The following is a 23,271-nucleotide window of genomic DNA, read 5'->3' as shown; positions in this document are numbered from 1 at the left end:
TTCTTTTACGTATGTAGCTGCCCTTGTATTGGGGGCATAGATATTTAGGATTGAGAGTTCATCTTGGTGGATTTTTCCTTTGATGAATATGAAGTGTCCTTCCTTATCTTTTTTGATGACTTTTAGTTGAAAATTGATTTTATTTGATATTAGAATGGCTACTCCAGCTTGCTTCTTCTGACCATTTGCTTGGAAAGTTGTTTTCCAGCCTTTCACTCTGAGGTAGTGTCTGTCTTTGTCTCTGAGGTGTGTTTCCTGTAGGCAGCAGAATGCAGGGTCCTCATTGCGTATCCAGTTTGTTAATCTATGTCTTTTTATTGGGGAGTTGAGGCCATTGATGTTGAGAGATATTAAGGAATAATGATTATTGCTTCCTGTTATATTCATATTTGGATGTGAGGTTATGTTTGTGTGCTTTTCTTCTCTTTGTTTTGTTGCCAAGACGATTAGTTTCTTGTTTCTTCTAGGGTATAGCTTCCTCCTTATGTTGGGCTTTACCATTTATTATCCTTTGTAGTGCTGGATTTGTAGAAAGATATTGTGTAAATTTGGTTTTGTCATGGAATGTCTTGGTTTCTCCATCTATGTTAATTGAGAGTTTTGCAGGATACAGTAACCTGGGCTGGCATTTGTGTTCTCTTAGGGTCTATATGACATCTGTCCAGGATCTTCTGGCTTTCATAGTTTCTGGCGAAAAGTCTGGTATAATTCTGATAGGTCTGCCTTTATATGTTACTTGACCTTTTTCCCTTACTGCTTTTAATATTCTTTCTTTATTTTGTGCGTTTGGTGTTTTGACTATTATGTGACAGGAGGTATTTCTTTTCTGGTCCAATCTATTTGGAGTTCTGTAGGCTTCTTGTATGCCTATGGGAATCTCTTTTTTTAGGTTAGGGAAGTTTTCTTCTATGATTTTGTTGAAGATATTTACTGGTCCTTTGAGCCGGGAGTCTTCACTCTCTTCTATACCTATTATCCTTAGGTTTGATCTTCTCATTGAGTCCTGGATTTCCTGTATGTTTTGGACCAGTAGCTTTTTCCGCTTTACATTATCTTTGACAGTTGAGTCAATGATTTCTATGGAATCTTCTGCTCCTGAGATTCTCTCTTCCATCTCTTGAATTCTGTTGGTGAGGCTTGTATCTACAGCTCCTTGTCTCTTCTTTTCGTTTTCTATATCCAGGGTTGTTTCCATGTGTTCTTTCTTGATTGCTTCTATTTCCATTTTTAATTCCTTCAACTGTTTGATTGTGTTTTCCTGGAATTCTTTCAGGGATTTTTGTGTCTCCTCTCTGTGGGCTTCTACTTGTTTATTTATGTTTTCCTGGAATTCTTTCAGGCATTTTTGCGATTCCTCTCTGTAGGCTTCTACTTGTTCTCTAAGGGAGTTCTTCACGTCTTTCTTGAAGTCCTCCAGCATCATGATCAAATATGATTTTGAACCTAGATCTTGCTTTTCTGGTGTGTTTGGATATTCAGTGTTTGCTTTGGTGGGAGAATTGGGCTCCGATGATGGCATGTAGTCTTGTTTTCTGTTGCTTGGGTTCCTGCGCTTGCCTCTTGCCATCAGATTATCTCTAGTGTTACTTTGTTCTGCTATTTCTGACAGTGGCTAGACTGTCCTATAAGCCTGTGTGTCAGGAGTGCTGTAGACCTGTTTTCCTGTTTCCTTTCAGCCAGTTATGGGGACAGAGTGTTCTCCTTCGGGCGTGTAGTTTTTCCTATCTACAGGTCTTCAGCTGTTCCTGTGGGCCTGTGTCTTGAGTTCACCAGGCAGGTCACTTGCAGCAGAAAAGTTGTTCTTACCTCTGGTCCCGAGGCTCAAGTTTGCTCGTGGGGTGCTGCCTATGAGTTCTCCATGGTGGCAGCAACCAGGAAGATCTGCGCCGCCGTTTCTGGGAGCCTCCGTGCACCAGGGTTCCAGATGGTGTTTGGTGTTTTCCTCTGGAGTCAGAGATGTGGGCAGAGTGCAGTCTCTTCTGGTTTCCCAGGTGTGTCTGCCTCTCTGTAGGTTTAGCTCTCCCTCCCACGGGATTTGGGTGCAGAGAACTGTTTATCCGGTCTGTCCTTTCAGGTTCCGGCTGTGTCTCCAGATCTATTTTCAATATACTGTACTTTCAACTTATGAAGACGTGACTACCATGCACCGAAGAGCCTGGTGACAGTATTGTGACATCCTGTCTTTATACTCGCATGTCTCTAAGCTTTGACTGAGATTTTCTTAAAGGAATGACAGGCTCAGGGAATTACCAATGGATTGACACTTCCCTGCCAGACCTGGAAACTCTCTTACTCTTCTGCTCTATTCAGCTAGCACCAAGGACATGACGCATCCCATATGCACAGAGAAGGTGCTGGGAAGCAGCCTAGAGTCAGAAGACAGACATCTTGCCAGCCTCTCACACTCACTATCTGCAAACCCACAGCTAACAGGATCTTCACCGCATAGGCAGTGGGGGACAAGAGAAGCAGACTTTGAAATGTTTAGGAACCAAGTTCTGATACTACAAAGACACTTTGAGAGCCACTAGAAACTGGAGTTGAAGAGTTTAAGAAACTCTTGGAGAAATTCAGACACTGTCACTGAGGATGGGGGACCTTGGCAACTACAACCGGGTGATTCCTGCAGAAAGATGTGTTTATAAAAATATAAAGAGAGGAGAGATTATGTTTTATGGAGATATGATGAGGTATGGGAAAGGGGGTGCCTCAGCAGGCCCATGCTGGGACATCCCTTTCCCCCTGGGGTACTAGCTACACAATGGTATAGTATAGAATAGAATTTATTCAGGGCATGGGGAGGGGAGTTAAGAGGGTAGTAGGGGCATAGAAGGAGAGAGGAAGAGAGGGAAAGAGGTAGGGGGAGAGGAGGAGATGGGGAGAGGGGAAGAGGGGAGGAGAGAAAGAGGTAGAAGAGTAGAGGCTGGTCATGAGCATGTGAAGAGAAGGGGGAAGAGAATGGGGAGAGAAGGGACAATGGGGAAGAGGGTAAGAGCAGGAGAGAGCAAGAAAAGAGCAAGATCAAGAGAATGAGGAGGGTGTAAGCAGCCCCTTTTATAGTGTCAGGCATGTCTAGCTGTTGCCAGGTAACTGTGAGGGTGGAGCTTAGACAGAATGCTAATAAGTACCCGTGGAAACAAAGATGCAGAATCCCAAGAACATCATGCTCTTTCTCTGAATCACAGGGAAGGAGTGGTCCCCGAAGGACATCCTCCTTGACCTCCTGTACTACATAAGAGTACACAGCCATATAACCAAGTACTGATAGTGCGATCTCCCTCACCACCCACAGCAGATCAGGAGCAGTCTTCTGAAGAAAAAGCTGCATAGAAAGGCAAAATGCAGGTCATGTTTGGGCTTACAAACACAGGGCCAAGCCCACATGCAGTCAGTGGCTTCCAGAACCATTGACTTCCATGAACCATGGCTGGCATGCACCAGGATCTGTGCCTTCTTGCTCAATTGCCCAGCCTTCTGAATGTGTCGAGAGTTAGTGGCTTCATACTTAGGTGATGTCTCAGCAGGTAAAGGTGCTTACTGCCAAGTCAGACACCCAAGTTTGATCTGAGACCCACATCTACAAGTTGTCCTCTGACTTTCACTTGTAAGCTGTAACATGTGTGCATGCATGCGCGTACACACACATAACCAGATAAATAGTAAATATGTAAAAAACTTAAAAAGTAAGAGCCCTACATGTGTACAACCATACTCGGAAAGGTGAAATCTAAATGTTCAGATAAAACAAAGTCTGTGACAATCATGACTACTTCACGGAGATGAGACTATGACAAGAGAAAAACGGGGAACGTAGCATGCCTTGATTTAAGGGGCAATACTTTTCCAGGACTGTGGGGCATGAGACAGAAACACCTCTGCAGACAAGCATGGGGTGACTGTAGTTGATGTCTATATGCAGGTGAGGGCTGGCACCAGTTAGGTCAAGGCCATGATTGGACAGTAAAAAAATAAGGCAGGGACGAAGTTTTTGTAAGGTGGGAGAGGAGAAGGTAGGAGAATCAAGAAGGAGAATCAAGAAGGATGACCCAGATCCAGGTGGTCTTGAATTGCCAAGGAAGCTGGGATGGATTTCTGTAGGCAAATTTATCTCTAGGTGGGCGGTTTATATCCTTATCAATTGGTTTTAAATTTATTGTGTGGATGCATTGTGGGTTGAGAATTTAACATATAAATCTGATTGCTGGGTTGCAGTTTGTTGAGTCTTGATTTTAGTGGTTTGTTGGGAGTTTATACCATAACTATTAGGGGGCAGATGTTGGGAATGTAAACAGAGCAGGGGCAGAGAGTTATGAGAGGGTAGCAGTCACTGGGACCAGGGGCTGGATGCTGGAAACGTGTGAACATAGTCCACGGTAAGAGAGCCCTGAGTAGGTGACTGTATGAAAAGGGCGTGGCAGCAACCTGGCTGGGTCAGAGAGTCCTAGGGGCAGCGTGGAGCTCCTGAGATAAATTAGCGCTAGTTCCGATGGCGCAGTACTCACAGGAACCGTGCTGCCCCCACCCCTTTTTTCTTAACCACAACAGGTGACTACTGTGCTGAGGCTCTTGGAAAGGCTAGGCTCTTGGTTTTCATTGCTTGCAGCCTTACCCGGTGTCCGGGCATCCAGGAGGATACATCCCAGCAACACTAAGAGACGCTCTGGAGGTGCTGAAGTTTCTAGCTGCCCCATCCCCCTGAAATAGTCTCTATCCATCACTGTGACATAGTGGCAGAGGTAACAGTTTGAAAGGAGGTGAGATTAATTTTGTAGCCTGACTCCACTATTTTTTATGCCTGTGGCAAAGATAAACACACAGTAGCAAAGGGCCCTGGCCCGGGAAAGCTGCTCCTCCTATGGAAGCCAAGAAGCAGAGAGAAAGGAGGAGGGGCTAAAGATGAAGTATGCCCCGCCCCCAGGACACAGCCCCATTGGCCCACTTTCTATCCGGGCTTCTACTGCCTTAAACGATGTCCTCGTGGTGGTTAATCTTGTCAGCTTAGCTGGATCTGAAACGGACTACAAGACAAGCTGCTGGGGACGCCCATGAGGGATTCTCTTGATCAGGTTACCTGAAGTAAGAGAGTCACCCTAAATGTGAGCAGCGTCTTCCAATGGTGGCCCAGATAACTGGAGATTTCCCTTTCTGCTATCAGAGCCAAGAATCTTCTGACTTCCAATATACACTGAAGACCAGCAGCTTTCTAGGGATTCTTCAGCCCCAGCTTGGGACTTTGAATGCACCCAGACTCATGCACTGAGCAGCTACTGGGTTTTCAGAATCTCTAGTATGAGGCGGCCATTGTTGGATATCCCGACCTGTATTGTGTGAGCCAATCGAATAATTGCCTTTCAAGATACACTCATTCTATTCTGTCCCTTTCCTAAAATCTGTTAACAATACATCACAAATTAGGATTCCATTTGAAATCCACTGAGTAGGTCAGAGTCCCCATTGTCAGATAGATTCCAAAAGTCTTACACTGGGAACTAGGCCTTCACCTTCCCAACTGTCCTAGGATTCTGAAACTGGTCACTTATGCTAAATAAGAAAGAGTGGCGGCCTGCTCTGTTTGTTTTATGCTTCGAGTCTTCAGCAGATGAGTATTCATAGCTTGCCAAAGGCCATTTCTCAGACATCTTTAGAAAGCCATGCTGGCTTGTCTGCATCCCACAGATTAATTATGTGGATGTCAGAAAAGATGTATGAAAGAGGGCCACAGCAATGTTCCTCCAGCTCCAAATCCAGGATGTCTGTGCCATCCTGATGTCTTCCCAATGGCAGTTCATAAATCCACCTTCATCAATCTCTACCTAAGACCCAGCCTCGAAAAGCTGATGGCAGGCACCAAATTGTTACAGATTATCACTCTGTCTTCCCTGTTTGCTCTCTGTATGACAAGGACCTCAAAGAAGAGCAGCAGCCATAGGAATAAGTCTAGGAGAGGAGCCACTGTCCAGCTACTTGGGGTTGGTTTTTATTCTGTGCTTGTTTTATTCTCTCTCTCTCTATTTCTCTCTCTTTCTCTCTCTCTCTCTCTCTCTCTCTCTCTCTCTCCCTCCCTCCCTCCCTCCCTCCCTCCTCCCCTCCCTCCCCTCTCCCTCCCTCTCTGTCTCTGTCTTTAGCTCTCTGTCTCTCTCTGTATGTGTGTGTACGTGTATGTCTGTCTCTGTCTCTCTGTCTCTGTATCTCTCTGACTCTGTCTATGTTTCTCTCTGTCTATGTCTCTGTCTCTGTTTCTCTGTCTCTCTCTGTGTATGTCTCTCTCTCTCTCCCTCTCTCTCTCTCTGTGTGTCTCTCTGTCTCCCTCTCTCTCTGTGTGTGTCTCTGTCTCCTTCTCTCTCTCTCTCTCTCTCTCTCTCTCTCTCTCTCTCTCTCTCTGTGTGTGTGTGTGTGTGTGTGTGTGTGTGTGTGTGTGTGTGTGTACACTGAGCATAGGACCCCGGCCCTTACACAGGCCACACAAGCATGCTACCCATAAGGTATGCCCCCTGAATCCTGTCTACCTCTTTGGAAGAAGCAGGGAGGGAGAATCATGAATTGAAGTTGATATTTAAAGTAAATCTTTTGAGGCCTGAAAATGGGCTGCATAGGACTGTGACATAAAAATATATTACAGACTGTGGCAGAACAGAAACTCTTCTAAACTGAAATATAAACTCACATGGGCTAAGTCTGGAACCAATGGAAAGTCCTGGAAGTTTGCTTTTAAGTTTCTGAAAGTCAAAATGTAATCTCTGTGTTCACTTCTGAAATGTTTTCCTGGCCATGAAATCAGTGGTCACTAGAATAATATAACAATGGAAATAAACCAAAGGAACACTGTAAACCTAAAGCTTCTCATAATTCTACCCACCTAAAACACCTAAAATGCCTCTAAGCCATTTAAGGAATCATTTTCACTGACAGATAAATGTTCTAGGGTTTTTAAAAATTAAACTGAAACCAATATATAGTTTTTTTTCCTTTTCCCACCACATATTTCAGTTGCATGTGTTACCAATTTTGTCAATTATAAAAGGTGTGCATGACAATTGATTATGAATAAATGTGTCCCAGAAGTAGAAAGAGAAGCCAAAATTCAAAAGCCAAGAAATAGCCGTGCAACACTTTTCCATATATTCTTACAGAATGTCTACTGGACAAAACAAATTCATTCTATACATCTTTAATTTTATCTGTTGAGATCTTTTTAAAAATAAGACTTTATTTGTGTGTGTGTGTGTGTGTGTGTGTGTGTGTGTGTGTGTGTGTGTGTGTGTTTACAAGGAACTTTCAGCCACCCAAGGTGGGTTCTAAAAGTGAACTGGGGTCCTCTGCAAGCATATTCCACTCTTCTACCCACAGAGGCATCTCTCCAAACCTCACAGATGGAATCATAATCCATACATAAGTATGACCTTCTTGTTCCTTCCCAGGTAATGTCATACCACAGGTCCCCAAAGAAAAAGAGAGAAACAATTTGGTCTGCCTCACACAGTTTTCCAAATGATAGATTTATCTCAATTTTCAGTGATTCCACAGAACTACACCACATAAGTATACTACAAGCTCTGGAGCCAATCCCCCATTGATATAAAGATTGCTTCCAATTTTATGCTATTTACAAGTAATTCTACAGTGGATACTCTTCTCACATTTATACAAACACACCTATAGAACGTGTTTCGTAAAGCAGAGGACTTGAGAGCAAAGGATCACAAGGATCTAAAGTTTTATATGTGGTCAGAGCAGGGTTGGCTGGGCTGTTAAAATTCATTTGTGCTCCAACCCAGAACACATCACCCAATCATTTCCCTAATAATAAATACAATCAAAATTATTTTCTGTGCCAACCTAGTCAACACACAGGGTTCTTACTGATTATTTTAACTTGCATTTATTGCCATGGTAAACTTCTTTACTATTTCATTTACTTTCATGTTAGCTGTCCCTCCTACCTGCTGACTATTTTCCAACTAGCCATTGTTTATTTTTCTTTTGTTTATATAAGACACCATATTTTAGGGGAATTAATTAGGATTTGACTTTCAAGAAAACTTTGGAATATTTCTCCCAGTTCTGTGGCCTTTTGATTTTGCAATGATATCATCTATCATTCAAATCCTTTAGTTTATGACAGTGGTTCTCAACCTTCCTAATACTGTGACCTTTTCATGCAAGTTCCTCATGTTGTGGTGGCCACCAACCATAAAATTATTTTCACTACTACTTCCTAACTGTAATTTTTCTACTGTTATGAATAATGATGTAAATCTTTTTTTAGAGATTAAAGTTTATCAAAGAAATCAGAACCCACGTGTTGAGAACCTCTGTTTGATGTGATCCTACCCAACTGGTCTTTGATGAGTCACATATTATTATTATTGAATGATGATGTAATGAGATGGTGAGGCAGTGCAGTCAACAGCTGCTCACATCCTTGCTGGCACTGTGATTTCGCTGTCCGTCTTCCCCCATGCCATGCTAAGCTCCTTAAGAACTTAGACAGGCAGTGCATTTTGGCTACCCATGTCCCTACTGCCTACATCAGAGCATCTCTCAAAGCAGATATTTAATGAATAGTTAACAAATTCATGACGTCTGTGCAATGGTCTGAATATTGGGGTCAAACACATGTTACAACCTTAATCCTCAGAGATGACATTAAGAAGTTGGAGTCACTGGATTGGGATAAGGTCATGAGAATAGATAACTGATCAGAGGGATTAGTGTCCTTCTGGATCTTAGAGAGATGCTCGCCTCTTCTTTAGAATAGAGTCAGAACACATCTTTATTAAATTGTCTCTCAACAACCTTCTGTAGACACAGAGTGTGCTGATGCCTTGACCTTGGACTTCTGTCTCCCAAATCATGGGAAATTGTCACTGGTCATGGAAACTGTCATGAGACGCTGTCTATATAACTTACCCATTTTGTCACAGCAACTCACACCGCATGAGAGCTGGTATTGGCATGGAGGCATACCAAACTCTAAGCCCACGATCCTCCAACACGGGCATCTCTGTTGTGCAAGGATGCCTCATCCAGAGGACAGGCAAGAAGCTAAGGTGCTTAGGGTGCAGGCAAAAGGGGAACCTTTCCTGAGGTGAGGTATTTAAATAAATATATAGTCAGAACAATCTACAAGAAATGGGTGTAAAGGTAGCTTAACAAAAGACTCCAAGAACAGCAACAGAAAAGGCAAACGTCAAGAAGCATGAGCACACTGGTGAAAATACACTTTCATACTTTATCTTTTGCTGCTTTGAAATCCAGTTTGTTTTTTAGTTTTATTTAATTGTGTGCATGGGGAGTGCATTCACATGAGCATAGCGCCTATTGAGCCCAGAAGAAGGTGTGCGAGGCAGCTGGAGCTGGGGTTACAGGCAACTGAGAGCTGCCTAATGTGGTCACAGGGAACCCAACTTCCACAAGAGAAGTGCATGGGCTTGACCAATGAGCCATGTATTGGTCCCAAAATTTAAATTTACAAGTAAAATATATTCATGAGCCTGAAACTATTCAATGAAAATCTGTTCTTAGTACCTTTCAGCTATTATACTGGCAGGATGTAAATTTTCGGGAATTCTAATTATGTCAATATTAAATAATATCACCATCAAATCCTTTCTGAACCAAATGAGCTATAAATAGTTACGGAAGCATGTATAGACATTTAAGAATATTCGATCTTTGCAAATATTAATTAGTAATAGACTTTCTGAAAGTATAAACCTTGACTGGAGAAAGTACTGGAAGGAGGCAGTGTAGAGCAGCTATGAACGGTGAGGTTAGGAGGTAGAAAGGAAGAGAAAGATCAGACATGGGATGCTATGTTCTAGGAAACATAAAGACCAGTGTTAGAGTCAACAGAGATCTAGAAGGACATGGTAGAGCATGTAGGCTCCCTAGGGTCTGAGATTAAGAAGGGAAGACAGGAGGACCAGAGTTAGAGATAGTGGGCAGAAACATTACAGTATCTCAACATCCTGGAAGTCTCATGCTCAGTCACCCCTGGGTGTCCTTGGTCCATCCATCCCAACATTCTTAGACATCCAGCATCCTCACGGAACATGATGTTCTTTTGCACACAACCTGTGCACATCTTCCCACACACACACATTACATCATCTCTGGCTTACTTCCATCGAACTAAGTGAACAGTTGTTACCCCCTATTGTTCAGAGAATGATGACGAGAAGAGAAATCCAACCATGTTTAGTTCAGACAGTGTTCTTCCTTTATTTTCAGCCTATAGCCACTTAAAACTGTGGGTGCCACGCCTGTGAATACAGAGGGCCGACTATATTTTCTTAGAAGCAGCTAGGCACAGGATGCTGCAGGTACAGCTGTGGGAAATAGAATCACTATCCTCGGAGAGTAAGCAGAATAAGAGAATCGAAAACAGTTGGCAGGAAGGGGAAGAACCTTTGTTTCTTCCCTTTCTTGATGGGAGAACCAAACCCTACTACCTTCTCAGAATAATCTGACTATAAAATCCTGTTCTTGTCATGTCCAGATGTACATGGGTTTCTTTCTAAGGCATGCTTGGACTACAGGAGAAGATTAAAGTCAAAAGTAATGCTGAGTTAACAGGGGGACGGATGAGAACAGAAAGTCACCGAAAGGAAAGAGGTGCTAGGGACCAAAGAGGAGGCAGGAAGAGAAATACCACCCTATGCTAAGCACAGCACATGACACTGACACCAAATCCCAGCTGCCCAACGCCAGTTCGCAGAGATTGCTCAAAACAACAGGTGCCAGCAGTTACCTACCAGTAGTTACCCTGGCCCGGTAACTCATGGAATTGGTGGAATAACACTAGAAGCAGGGGCCTTTACTTCCTCCATTTTCCCAGTCAGGAGACTGAGTTTCATCTGTGTCCCAAGTCACATTGGAGGCAGAGTCTGGGGTCTGGGGAAAGGGAGAACTATTTTCTCAGGAGTTGCTGGCTACAGATGAGACCAGACTTTCTCAATGAAAGAGCCAAATAGAAAAGAAGCGAGAGAGCTGTCATTTTTTTAAATAATGTGAACTAATGGCTGTATCCACCCTGCTACCAAAAGTCAATGGGGATCTCTACACATGTTTATTAAATAAATTAAATTAACGTTGATTGAATGTGACTCTGCCCAATGCACAGTGTGAGCAGAAAATAAAAGCACTCTGCTTAAACCCTTGGTTCATTCAAACTTTTAGTTGGAGGAAGCCTTTATGATGGAGAGGAGAGCTTTCTGTGTAACCTCCACTCTCTAGCCAAAAGTCATGAAGGGCAAGGGCTCAAACTAGGCTTCAAACATTGGCCGGCGCTGATAAAATCCTACCCACCTATTCCTTTGCCAGAATGTTTGGTTTAGGACTTTGAGATGGCAGGTGTGAATTTCAGAGGGCTGGAGGAAGCAGTGTGCTCTTTTTCTCAAGACAAGACTTCCTTTACCTCCCCAACAATACACTGTAAGTACACCACAAAGTATGTAAGATGGGGGATTGACAAAAGCTAGCTCAGGTCCTAAGAGGATTGTGGGAAACTGACCACACGCAAGGCAGAGAGAGAAGACAGGGGAAAGAGGGGAAAGAGAGAGAGAGAGAGAGAGAGAGAGAGAGAGAGATGGATTCTCTGGGTACAATGAAGACTGTTAAATTCTTTGTTAGACTAACATTTATAATTTATATGAGGCTTAAGGCATAGATACATCACTCTGCTCTTACCACCTCTGCCATCTCTCTCTACTTGAACAGGTACCATTTTAAAATCACATTTCTCAGGACTGGAAGAGCTTGAAGGGTCTCGAGACCCCATATGAACAACAATGCCAACCAACCAGAAGTTCCAGGGACTTAGCCACTACCCAAAGACTATACATGGACTGACCCTGGACTCTGACCTCATAGGTAGCAATGAATATACTAGTAAGAGCACCAGTGGAAGGGGAAGCCCTTGGTCCTGCTAAGACTGAACCCCCAGTGAACATGATTGTTGGGGGGAAGGCGGTAATGGGGGGAGGATGGGGAGGGGAACATCCATATAGAAGGGGAGGGGGAGGGGTTGGGGGATGTTGGCCCAGAAACTGGGAAAGGGAATAACAATCGAAATGTAAATAAGAAATACTCAAGTTAATAAAGAAAAAAAAAATTTTTTTTTTTTGGTTCTTTTTTTTCCGGAGCTGGGGACCGAACCCAGGGCCTTGCACTTCCTAGGCAAGTACTCTACCACTGAGCTAAATCCCCAACCCAAGAAAAAAATTTTTAAAAAGAAAAAAAAAAAACACTAAAAAAAAAAAAAATAAAATCACATTTCTCACCCTGTTCCAATCAAAGAAGCCACAAAACTCATTACAAGCAGGAGCCACCTTGTTGTATGGGACTCTCAGCATTTGGTAGAGTATGCTAAAGCTATTTCAATCAACTCTACAATAATCAAATTAAAATCCCCCAAATTCTGTGCCATTATAGAGTACACCGTGAGCGGATTGTAGGGTAGGCTAAAGTGGGTGCTTGGCTGTAAACTTGAAACTTGAAAGATGACTTCCCCCAAATCACTATCACACCCAGTGCTCGTTACTCACGGGAAAGTGATCATGTGACCTGATGAAGGGTCATAGGAAAAGTCTAGTGTCTGCATATATGTGTGACTTGGGACATGCTTTATAACACACCTCTGCCAGATAGCTAGTTGGTCTAAGTCAATCCATATTACACCATGTAAACATGATACTCTATGTGTTTAAAAGACACCAAACTAGGTTAAAAACACACCAAACTAAAGGATTTTCCCCTCTGTCTCTTTGCCTCCCTTTTAAAAAGAAATTAATGGTACTGCTATCAATTCCATATTTGCAAGAAAATATGCTCTCTAGATTTTGGGTACCCCAATATCTTTATCCTGACAATAGCCTCAACACCTTTGTTCTTGTTCAGAGGAATGTAAAACCCAGCCCCAGGAAAGCACCAAATTGCAAGTGCTTAATTTTAATGACATGTCAACGTGTTCACCCAAAGAAAACATTAAAAATTCTAGCAGGAACAATTATGAATAGATTGTCTTATGACTCTATAAATTTTAATGAAGTTTAATTTTATTTAAAAGGATTTCCAAATATTTTGACTACCCGTTCTTCTTCATATTAGAAATTCTTTATTCAGAAATACTTTCCTCTTCCATCATAATTCAGTCATTAATTAATATCGATGTATTAAAATATTGGGTATCTACTCTATGCCAGGCATTAAACCAAATGACAGAGACACAAAAATCCAGAAAGCTGATAGTCCTGCCTTTGAAACCAACCCCAGTTATCACTCAATAGGAACTGTGATGAAAGTTATCATATAGGTCTGATACTGTTGTGAAACCAGTTTGCGATAGGGTAAAACCTGACTGACCTAAGTTCTTGGCAAGAGACCCAAAGAGACTACCGAAATAGTTCAGGTCAAAGCTAAGGAAGACTGTTATAAAGCTCAGTTGTTAGAGCATGAGACTCTCAGTCTCAAGGTTCAAGCCCCACTCTGGACACCCATTTCCAGGTCTGTGATCATGTCAGTCTCCTCTGATGTTTCCCAGCAAAAGCTTTCCTCCTCCTTCCCAGGGTTCCCTCAGAAGTCCCACCTTCCACTTCTTGCATCGTTAATTGGCCATCAGAGTTTTATTAAAGCCAATCTGTCTTAGGTAAGAGAGGAAGGAAAGAGACACGATTTCACACAGGGTATCCCACTATAAGACCTATGTTTGCGCAGCAGCAATGGGAATGTGTCATAAACCACTTCAAGTGTTGCTCAAAATAAAATATATCTAGAAGTTGCCAAATACCATCATTTAAACACTATTGAAGGACACTATGAAAACCCCTGGCAAGCCGGAGCTGAAAGAAAATGGACTCCGTAATACTAACCTGAGAACCAAGAAGGACATAAGTAATATTGGTTATTATAGGAGCCCTGCAAAAGCTAACCTCCCTAACGAGGACAAAGATACTTCTGTGGTGGGTGGCCTTCCTCCCACAGAGAAGGGATTATGCACAAAGCATCTTTGGTTTTAGGTTAACTTCATTAAAAATTAAAACTCCCGACTAAAAAGCATGCTGTAAAGTTGCTGCCGCTCTTACAAGATCTTTTCAAATTCGCCATAGAAACTCAGCCATGGACCTTACCCAGCAACTCATACAGAGAATTCAGGATGGATTTCCAAGACTCCCCCGCTTCTCGTCCTGCAACGTCTGCAAAGTGGGCTGCACTGCTGTAGACATGGAGGCGGTCGATGCACTCCAGAACCAGGTTGATCATTCCCTGGAAGAGGGGGTTAAAAACAAAAATCATCCGACACTAATTCAAGCATGGGAGTTCACCTGAGCAATCTCAGCCCTCAGCAGGCAGAGGCAGGGGGATAATTACAACTTCAAGGATAGTCTCGGTTCGAGAGTAAGACTCTGTCTCAAAGGACAGAAATTAATTATGCTCAGGCCAAAAGGAGAAGAGAGGGGAACAGCTTGATTCTTTTTTGAGAGAAAGTCTAACTTAACATCATCAGTTCATTGTAAAGAAAACTAAGATCGTTTAATCAAAGAATAAGAAGAAACATGTTCCCCCAAGAAATTAAGAGTTCTTCATATAACTTGGGTTTTCAGTCTTGGTTTCCATTCTCAAACAAAAGTGAATGAAAGTTGTATGAGAAAATTCTTCACTCTGACAGGGTTTCAATGTGGTTGGCATGAACAGGTCGTGAGTGGTGTTCTACTGCTAGTGATTCACCCTTGTTTTTAATAAGCATCACCACAACTATTAAAGACATAATAGGTTCAGTGAAAGGAAACCACCGAAAAGAAATTTTAAAGCAAGTAAAAAATTGACTTGTAAGGTTCTTCAGGAGGCAGCCTACATCGGAAATGGTGCCTTCATTGTTCTTGCTGCATTAAGACTCTCAAAATGAGGCAGGATCATGAAAGCCAAATCTATGAAATATGGAGTAGTCAAATTCACTCACTAGCCTCCTGATGTGGATGCTGGACTGAATTGTTAGCAGCAGCCATGAGCTTTAGAACACTTCTATGTCCATTCTGCATAGTCTTGTGTAACAAAATGACAAAGGAAAAAATCCTTACCCACATTGGACTGAAAACATACAAATTCATATTTTAAATGTTCACAAGTTAATATTTAGGTTGAATTCCCATCCCCCAGATATACAACTAATTCCTCTTGTTCTTTAACATTGGCTTGGGTTGACATTCCCATGAATTTTTGTGCCTTTATGATCACAGATCATTTTTTTACAAAGATAAATAGTTGCAAAATCTAGTATCAGTTTAAAAAGCACCGGAAAACAAAACAGCTTTAAAAGTACAACATAGATTTTCAGATTACTGAAACTCAACGACATCCTTAGATGTTCATAAAGGTGCTTCTTTCTTGTAAGAAAAGAATGAAAGAGAGAGAAAATGAGAGAAAGAGAGAGAAGAAAGAATTGCTTTTGAAAGAGAGAGAAGAAAGAATTGCTTTTAATAATATGCATATACACGTCTGTGGGTATGGCATATGCATGTAAATGTAGTTCTTTCAGAGGCCACGACATGGCACCTTATCCCTTAAAGTTAGACTTACAGGCAGTAAACCTCCTGATGTGGATGCTGGGAACTAAACTCAGCTTCTATGTGAGAGCAGTACATGCTTATAACCTCTGAGCCATATCTCCAGTCGAAGTTAATTCTTTCTTTAAAAAGAAAATCACTCCTATGTTGAGAACAGTGAGAGTGGAAATCCTGTTGAGCCCCTAGCTGGCTCGCTTGAAGCCTGTCATGCTAACATTGGTACTGCCTCAGGACGTTAGTCAGCCAAAATGGTGTCTTATGTGAGTTTTTCAAAGCAGTGGGACATTTGGCAAAAATAAACCATACACACAAAGGCACACAAGAGACTGGAGACAGCGCCATGAAACATCGCTCACTCGTGCAGCATACAAAAGCACCTGGGTTTGTCTCCAGCACCATAAAAAGTAATAATGTGCAAAAGGAATGGCTGGGAGTACTCTGTTCAGGAAGGAACCTAGAGCTTATCTTCCTCCTTAAGGGTCATTTCCCTTGTCACTTCTATTCCTGGCCCTGAGCCCCCTTGGCGTGAGGATCCTTCAAGGAGTTTGCTGTGGCATACTAAATAGTTTTCAAGACCTGATAAGATGTGAGTGAGTGTGTGCGGGTGTGTGTATGCATGTGTGTGCATGTGCGTGCGTGTGCGTGTGTGTGTGTGTACGTGTGTGTGTGTGTGTGTTCTGTCTGTATGGAGCCAATATAAAACAATTGGATCAAACCATATTCCTTTGTTCAGTTTATTGGGGCTGTTTTAAAACCTATAACTTCAAATGTATCTAAGAAACACCTTCAAAATAATATTCTGCAAACCTCAAACCATTAAAGTCTAAGGCAATCACAAAACACATACCACTAAATAACACGGCACTAACACTGGAGTCCACCCAGCAGTGCTCTTACTACAGAGATAAAAATGGCCCAGCGAGAGCTGAGGGTAAGTGTCCCTCGTCAGGGGAATGACATACAAGTAAAAATGATGACCATGTTTCCCCCAAGCCTGTCCCTCTGCTCAGTAACACCCCTGCTCCTCTCTACTGGGATGCATAAGATGTGGGATGGACAGATAATTTTCTTCAGTACAAAGTCATTTTCCCAAGGGGGCGACGGAAGAGGAGCGGGTGTGATCTCACCTCTTCCTGGAAGAGATTCTGCCGGTTCTTCAGGGCTCGCAGCCTGTTCTGCTTGTCCTCGTGCTCCAGGTGCTCGTCTGGGGGGTGGAAGTAGCCGATGAGGTCCTGCAAACTCAGGCTCACAGACTCGATGGGCAAGTCAACAGTGGGCAGCTTCGCTCTCTTGCTGAGAGCATCCAGGCCCCTGAATCATAGCAAACACTTCCCTCGGTTAGTGATCCACAGTTTCAGCTCAGTGTCTTTTGACTGGCAGGTGGTTTGACTTTGACGCCCTCTCTAAAGAAGGCACAATCAATGAAACGTGTAAGGCATCCTTTCTACCGGCCATATTCCCAATAGAAGTGTGTAACACAGCATCTAAGTATCACAGTGTATCCCAGACTGCAGCACCCAGACATACCTGTATAACACACCCTGTTGGGCCAATAGAGAAATGGTCCGAATACAAAGCCGACTGATAGCCCTTCATAGCGCTATGTACCTTAAGATGTAAGGACATCTTCTTCTTTCAAGCCCTGGCGTTTGCTTGTTTGAGGTTGGTTTTGGGTAAGATTGTTATAGGCTTTTACTATCATCAATACTAGCTGCTACTCTGATAGTTTTTATTTTTTTTTTTTAAGAAATTGCATATGTGAGAGCTGAAGAGATGGCTCGGCAGTTAAAAACACTAATTAGGCTCTGTACTAGCAGCTACATCAGACAGCTCGCAAACACCGGTAACCCCTGTGCCACTGGGGGCCACTGCTCTCTCCTGGCCTCTGTGAGCTCAAGCCCGCACATCCACAAACCCCAACATACACACCTAACTGTTTTAAATTAAATCTAAATCTTTGCAAAAGTTGCACTCGTGAACTCAGCAGTGAGACTATTTACATAAAATGAGGCCCATGGAGATCCTATTATGGATACAGAAGGGTCTCAAAGAGACCCAACCCCTCCACGAGGAGCTACCAGCAGTTACTGCCTGCTGCTGCTGCTGCTGGAATCATTTTACACCCTGCTGTAGCACTGGTAAGTTTTCCACACTCCCACTGCACTCTGGGTCATTGGGTCACAGAAAGAATAAAAACAACAAAGAACAAAAAGAATAAAAAATACATGTATATGCATATACGAAATTATAGAGATATTTAAATCAATATTTTTAAATTGCTAATGAAAATTAGCTTAGCTTCGTATTTCATAACACTTAAAACTTTTATTTTAAATGCAAGGTCATTCATATGAGGACTGGTAGTGATATTGGAATAGTTGAATTCAGTTTTCCAATCAGAAGAAATAATGAAGCTAAAATTATTCTTGGGTATTTCTCTGAAATTGCCTGGCACCTATGCCACCTTACAGGTAATAAGGGAGCCCTGGGTGGTTGAAGTTCTGAGTGTATGTAAATTGTTGATATGAGCACAGCCATGTCCAGGACTCCAAGTCTTCAGCCCCATGGGAATGGCAAAGTCTTCCCCAGGTGAGGCTCAGGGGGAAGGCAGAGCTCTCCTCAGGGGAAGTCTGAGTGTGAGCCATTATGGAGGATTGATCATGGTATGCGGAGACTAATAATGGCGCTTTCTCCTCCTGGATGCTTACTGCTGGCCAGCAGGGACCTCCTATAAGACTAACTACCTTCCCCCTGTGCTACAACTAATAAAAAAGCTGTGGTTCCAGTTTTCAGTAGCATATCTCACGTGTGTGTGTGTGTGTGTGTGTGTGTGTGTGTGTGTGTGTGTCTGTCTGTCTGCCTGTCTGTCTGTCTGTTTGTGTGCCTATCCTTTCTTCATTCTCTTGATACCCCAGCCTGGGTTTCAGAACCCAAGCTTCAACCCAGGTTGGGTTGTGGTATCACTAAATCACTAGTCCTTAGTTTTATCCCCGCTACATGGTTTTCAGATTAATACAAGCAATTGGTATTGTGCAGAGTGGTGTAACAATATGAGTAATGCCAAACGGAAATCCAAATGGTAAATGCAATGTGAGGCTGCTTCCCACCTCATCCCTATGACCTACTCAATCTGATGAAATTCAATTTTTAAATGAGGCAGACAATGGAATAAGTATTACATTATACATAAGGGTAAAATCTCTATGTATTTTGAGACACACCTCTGCACATTCACGCTTATACACATGTACAATGGAACAGTCAATGAAACAGAAAATAATGAAATTAACTTTAATATAATCTGGGATTGGGAAGGTCTTTTGTTGGGAAACGAAAGGGAAAAGATTGATTAAAGCAGTAACTATGAAAAATAATTTAGAATTATTTTTCAAAACAAATAAATAGGGAAAGATACAATTACACAGGAAATTAATGTGAAGGATTAGGTTTTTTCATTAATTGATTTACTTTACATACCAATATCCACTCCCTTCTCCTCCCAGTCCCCCACATACAACTCCTCCCCATTCCCCTTCTCTTTTTCCTGTGGGGCCTCTCCCTTCTCACAGGTAAAGGGTTGTTAATAATCTAGTAATAATGCTAATAAATAATAGGGCAATTAAAAAATAATCATGAGACATATTTATTCAAATAATTTGCAATTTTAAAAAAATGTTAAATCATAATACGCACATGCTTTTAAAGTTTTTAATCACACTTAGCCATGTACGTATATGCATATAAATTTGTCTATTTATAGAAAACATTTCTTCTATGAAGTCTGCAAACTTAAAGAAACAGAGAGGCCTTCTTCATCCAGGTTATGTTGCATATTTCCATGCTGTTGCCAGAAAACAGGGTGGCCATAGGTTGATTTGTTTCATGGGTAAGCAACTGTTTCAACTATTAAGTAGAAAAAAATTGCCTATTTTAAGAATCATAGTTTTTGGGGGGGCTGGAGAGATGGCTCAGGGGTTAAGGATCACATAACTTTATTTTTAAAGTTGCTCAGAATTTGTCAAGTATTTATATGTCACTATCTTCACTATAACAGAATTTAAAAACATATTCCAGCAAAAATAAATTATAAAATCGTCACGACCCATTGCTGTCTATGACAAATTCACATTCTCTAAGCTGCAGGTTTAATTCTACTCCGGGAGCCTATCAGAGCATACATTTATAAGGCCAGTGTACTTCAGAATGATCTGTTTATTAATCCAGGGAGAGAGCCAAAAATAAAGTATCAAGCAACTGTCTCTGTGGGCATTACCTTATGAACCTATTGAAGAGAAACACTGTGCTCCGGATGACACGGGCAGTGCGGGACTCCTCGTGCTGCGATCTGGATAAGTTCAAGCCGTCATCCATGTGGCCTTCGTGGTGCATGATAGCCTGCAGGAGCATGGGGACAGAGTCATTTCTCCAGAAGGACAGACTGAAGAAGATACGCTCTTGCCCTGTGTGAAGGCACGCCCCTGTAACCTCAGCCACTCACTCGGAGAGCGGAGGCGGGAACAGTGCAGAAATGGCTCGAGCCTAACCCAGGCAACTTAGTGAGAGTCAATTTCAAACTAGAATCATAGTGAGAGGTAGGGAGTATCCTCAGTGGTGGAGTGTGCCTAGCATTCGAAAGACCCCGGTTTGGTCCCAGATACTCCTCCTTGACAAAGAAAACTCAAAGAGTAGAGCCAGGAGGAAGGGACCTGGAAGGAATTAGAATTGGAGGAGTGAAGGGTAAATCTGAGCACAATAAAATACAATCGTGGATGAGAGAAAACATGAGCCATGATAATAGAATCAAAGCCAGGCAAATGACCACTGTGTTCAGAGTAAATAACAGGCAAAGCAGCCATGTAATAACTGATCACGTTATTGTCTTCAAGGTGCTTCAATAAATACATTGAGTTGAATGAAACAAGAGTAAATCGTTGCCCCATATCTGCATTCAGTGATTTATCCACAGCCTAACAACAGAGAAGCCAGCACTGCACCTTGCATCCCATCACTATGTAATGTCACCAGCCGCACTGTGACTGAACACTAAGTACTAACCACTGACCCTGAGGTATCTAAACGATGAACATACACACACCACAGAGACATGCACATAAATAGACACAGTCACACATATAAACACAGATACACACATACGTACTCACATACACTCACCCGTGCACACACACATAAATATATCCAGTCACATACATGCACACAGACACACATACATACATACGTACTCACATACACATAAATATATCTACTCACATACATGCACACAGACACACATACATACACACATACGTACTCACATACACTCACCCGTGCACACACACATAAATATATCCACTCACATACATGCACACAGACACACATACACTCATATATGCATACACACACATATACACCCCACTTACACATATAAATACATCCACTCATACACATACACACTATATAAGCATACCCATAAATACATATACTCACACATATACACACATAAACATACACACACATACACTCACACATGGGCACACACACATATGCATACCCCACTTAAATACACACATAAATACATCCACTCACACACATACACGCTGCGCAAGCACACACATAAATACAATCACTCATACATACACACATAAGCATACACACATATACACTCACATGCACATGCACGTGCACGCGCGCGTGCGCACACACACACACATATGCACTCATACACGCATGTCCTTTGTTAATTTTTATATTTTGAACGTTTCATGGAAGCACAGCATGGAGAGGCATGTACACATATTCTCAGTGCACAGATCAATGGGTTTTCCAGAGTGATCACACACATGTGCACCAACATGTACATCACAAAAGCGAATACTAGTATGGTTTCAAATTTTCCCAGGGCTACCTTTCTGTTCCATCTGCCCCCGTTTTCACTACCTTCCAGACTTTCAATGGTTCCAGTCAATAGGCTGCAGAATGTCTGTGAGGAACCATGCCCAGGTCCCTTCAGCTCCCTTCATTCAACACTAACAGTGAGGTAACTCAGTACCATGAATCGATTGTATGAACCAAAAATTTATAACAGGAACTGAAATTATCAAATACCATGAGTTAAAAGGAACTCCTTAAGTAAAAATCAATGAGACAGAGATCTGCACTCAAAGCAAGATGCTCTCCTGCTTGCCTTTATTAACAGGGGAAAAAACTAGATAATGTATAAATCCTCCAGAAGTACACCTCACAAAGTAGAAAAATGGAGTTGATGAGGATACAAGATGAACTTAATGAAATAGAAATAAGGCACCAGAAAGGGTGAACAAATCTGAAACTCAATTCTCTGAGAAGAGAGAAACAGACCTCTCATAAACTTGGCTGAAAATAAAATAGAAAGAAAAACATAGAATACAAGAACTCAATTATGATAATACAGTACTGTGTGGATCTCAATGGCAAAACAAGCAGCAAAAGGCCCGGCTAACCCAGAAGAGTAATCAGCAGAGGTAGCCATGGTGACAATTCCTATAATCCCAGCAGTTGAGGCAGGAGGATTGCTGGAACCCAGAAGTTCAAAAGCTAGCCTGGGAAACAAAACAAGACTCAAAAACAATATGAGCCCCAATATTCTAAAGGAGTTCCATTCAACTAAGCATAAAATAATCATTAATTAATAATTAATTAATTTAATTAATAATTAATTTTCAGAAAACACCAGAAGGATAACTTAGGGCTAACTAGTTAGAAGTCCTTAGGACTGGATGGTTGCATACGTGACTGCTGATACAGTTTCAAAGAGCAGACATCCCACCAGACCATGGGCTGGCAAACCATGTCCTGTCATCTGTCTCTGTAAGTCTGTGGTCTGGGAGAGATCATTCCTCCTTCACGTGGTTGAAGAGAGAGACCAATGAAGAGTGATGCTTCAGCACATGTGGAAACTCATAAACATGCAAATTATATGAAATGAAAACTTAACTACTCATAAAGAGAATTTAATTTTCCTCATGAATATATGTAACAATCCTGAATAAAATGAGTTAATTAAATCTAGTAGGATTTTACTGGAATAATGGGCTATGGTCAAGTAGGGTTTAATTCTATGGATGTAAGGATTCTTCAGTAATTAGATGTCTGGTACTTTAATTATATGAACAAATTAAAGGAAGCCAAAACATGTTTTTGTTTTATCAGCTTTAACTGATAGAACTCAAAAATCATTACTATATTTAAAAAAAGAAAACTGCCAAAAAGTTTTAAAATGAGACTTGGGAATAGAAATAGACTCAATTGTTTTAAGGATGCAGAAACCAATAACATCTACAAAGTAGGAGTAAAAATTCACGGTAAGGAAACATATAAAATGAATCAAATGAAAATAGGATGAAAGTATATAAAAGATAGATAAAAATTTTAAAGGAGGATATAATAATAAAAATATTAATAATAAATAGATATAAGGAAATTTAAATCTCAAAACAACTGAAAGAAATACAGAAGTTTACTTTGGAGGAATGTGACCAGGACAGAGAAAAGCAAACGTGTTCATGAGAAAAAGCTGTGCACACCTACTGTGATTCCAGACAACACAACCACAGTAGGTGCAGCAAAGATAGAATAATGCTGACAGCCAGAGGACTCAGCTAGTGAGTCCTGACCATGCAGCATGCCTCATGCCTCCCTTCTCTGGCTCTCCAGAGGTGGCACCAGCAATTCC

At 41.8% G+C, this 23,271-nt stretch overlaps 1 protein-coding gene across 4 annotated transcripts in view; it reads right to left on the bottom strand.

Moving 5' to 3' along the window:
• Positions 1–23,271, bottom strand: part of Ryr2 (ryanodine receptor 2) — a 593,362-nt gene that overhangs the window by 272,696 nt on the left and 297,395 nt on the right. For all 4 annotated transcript variants that reach the window (XM_087591546.1, NM_032078.3, NM_001191043.3 and 1 more), the window contains 3 exon segments: positions 19,837–19,958; positions 16,691–16,874; positions 14,130–14,265 (listed from right to left, as the gene is read on the bottom strand). In XM_087591546.1, coding sequence (XP_087447672.1) covers positions 14,130–14,265; positions 16,691–16,874; positions 19,837–19,958 — 442 coding nt within the window.

Source organism: Rattus norvegicus, chromosome 17 (assembly GCF_021556685.1).
Source record: "Rattus norvegicus strain SHRSP/BbbUtx chromosome 17, alternate assembly SHRSP_T2T, whole genome shotgun sequence".
Lineage (NCBI taxonomy): Eukaryota > Metazoa > Chordata > Mammalia > Rodentia > Muridae > Rattus > Rattus norvegicus.
The sequence above is the reverse complement of the archived record's forward strand: the minus strand, read 5'-3'. Positions and strand labels throughout refer to the sequence as shown.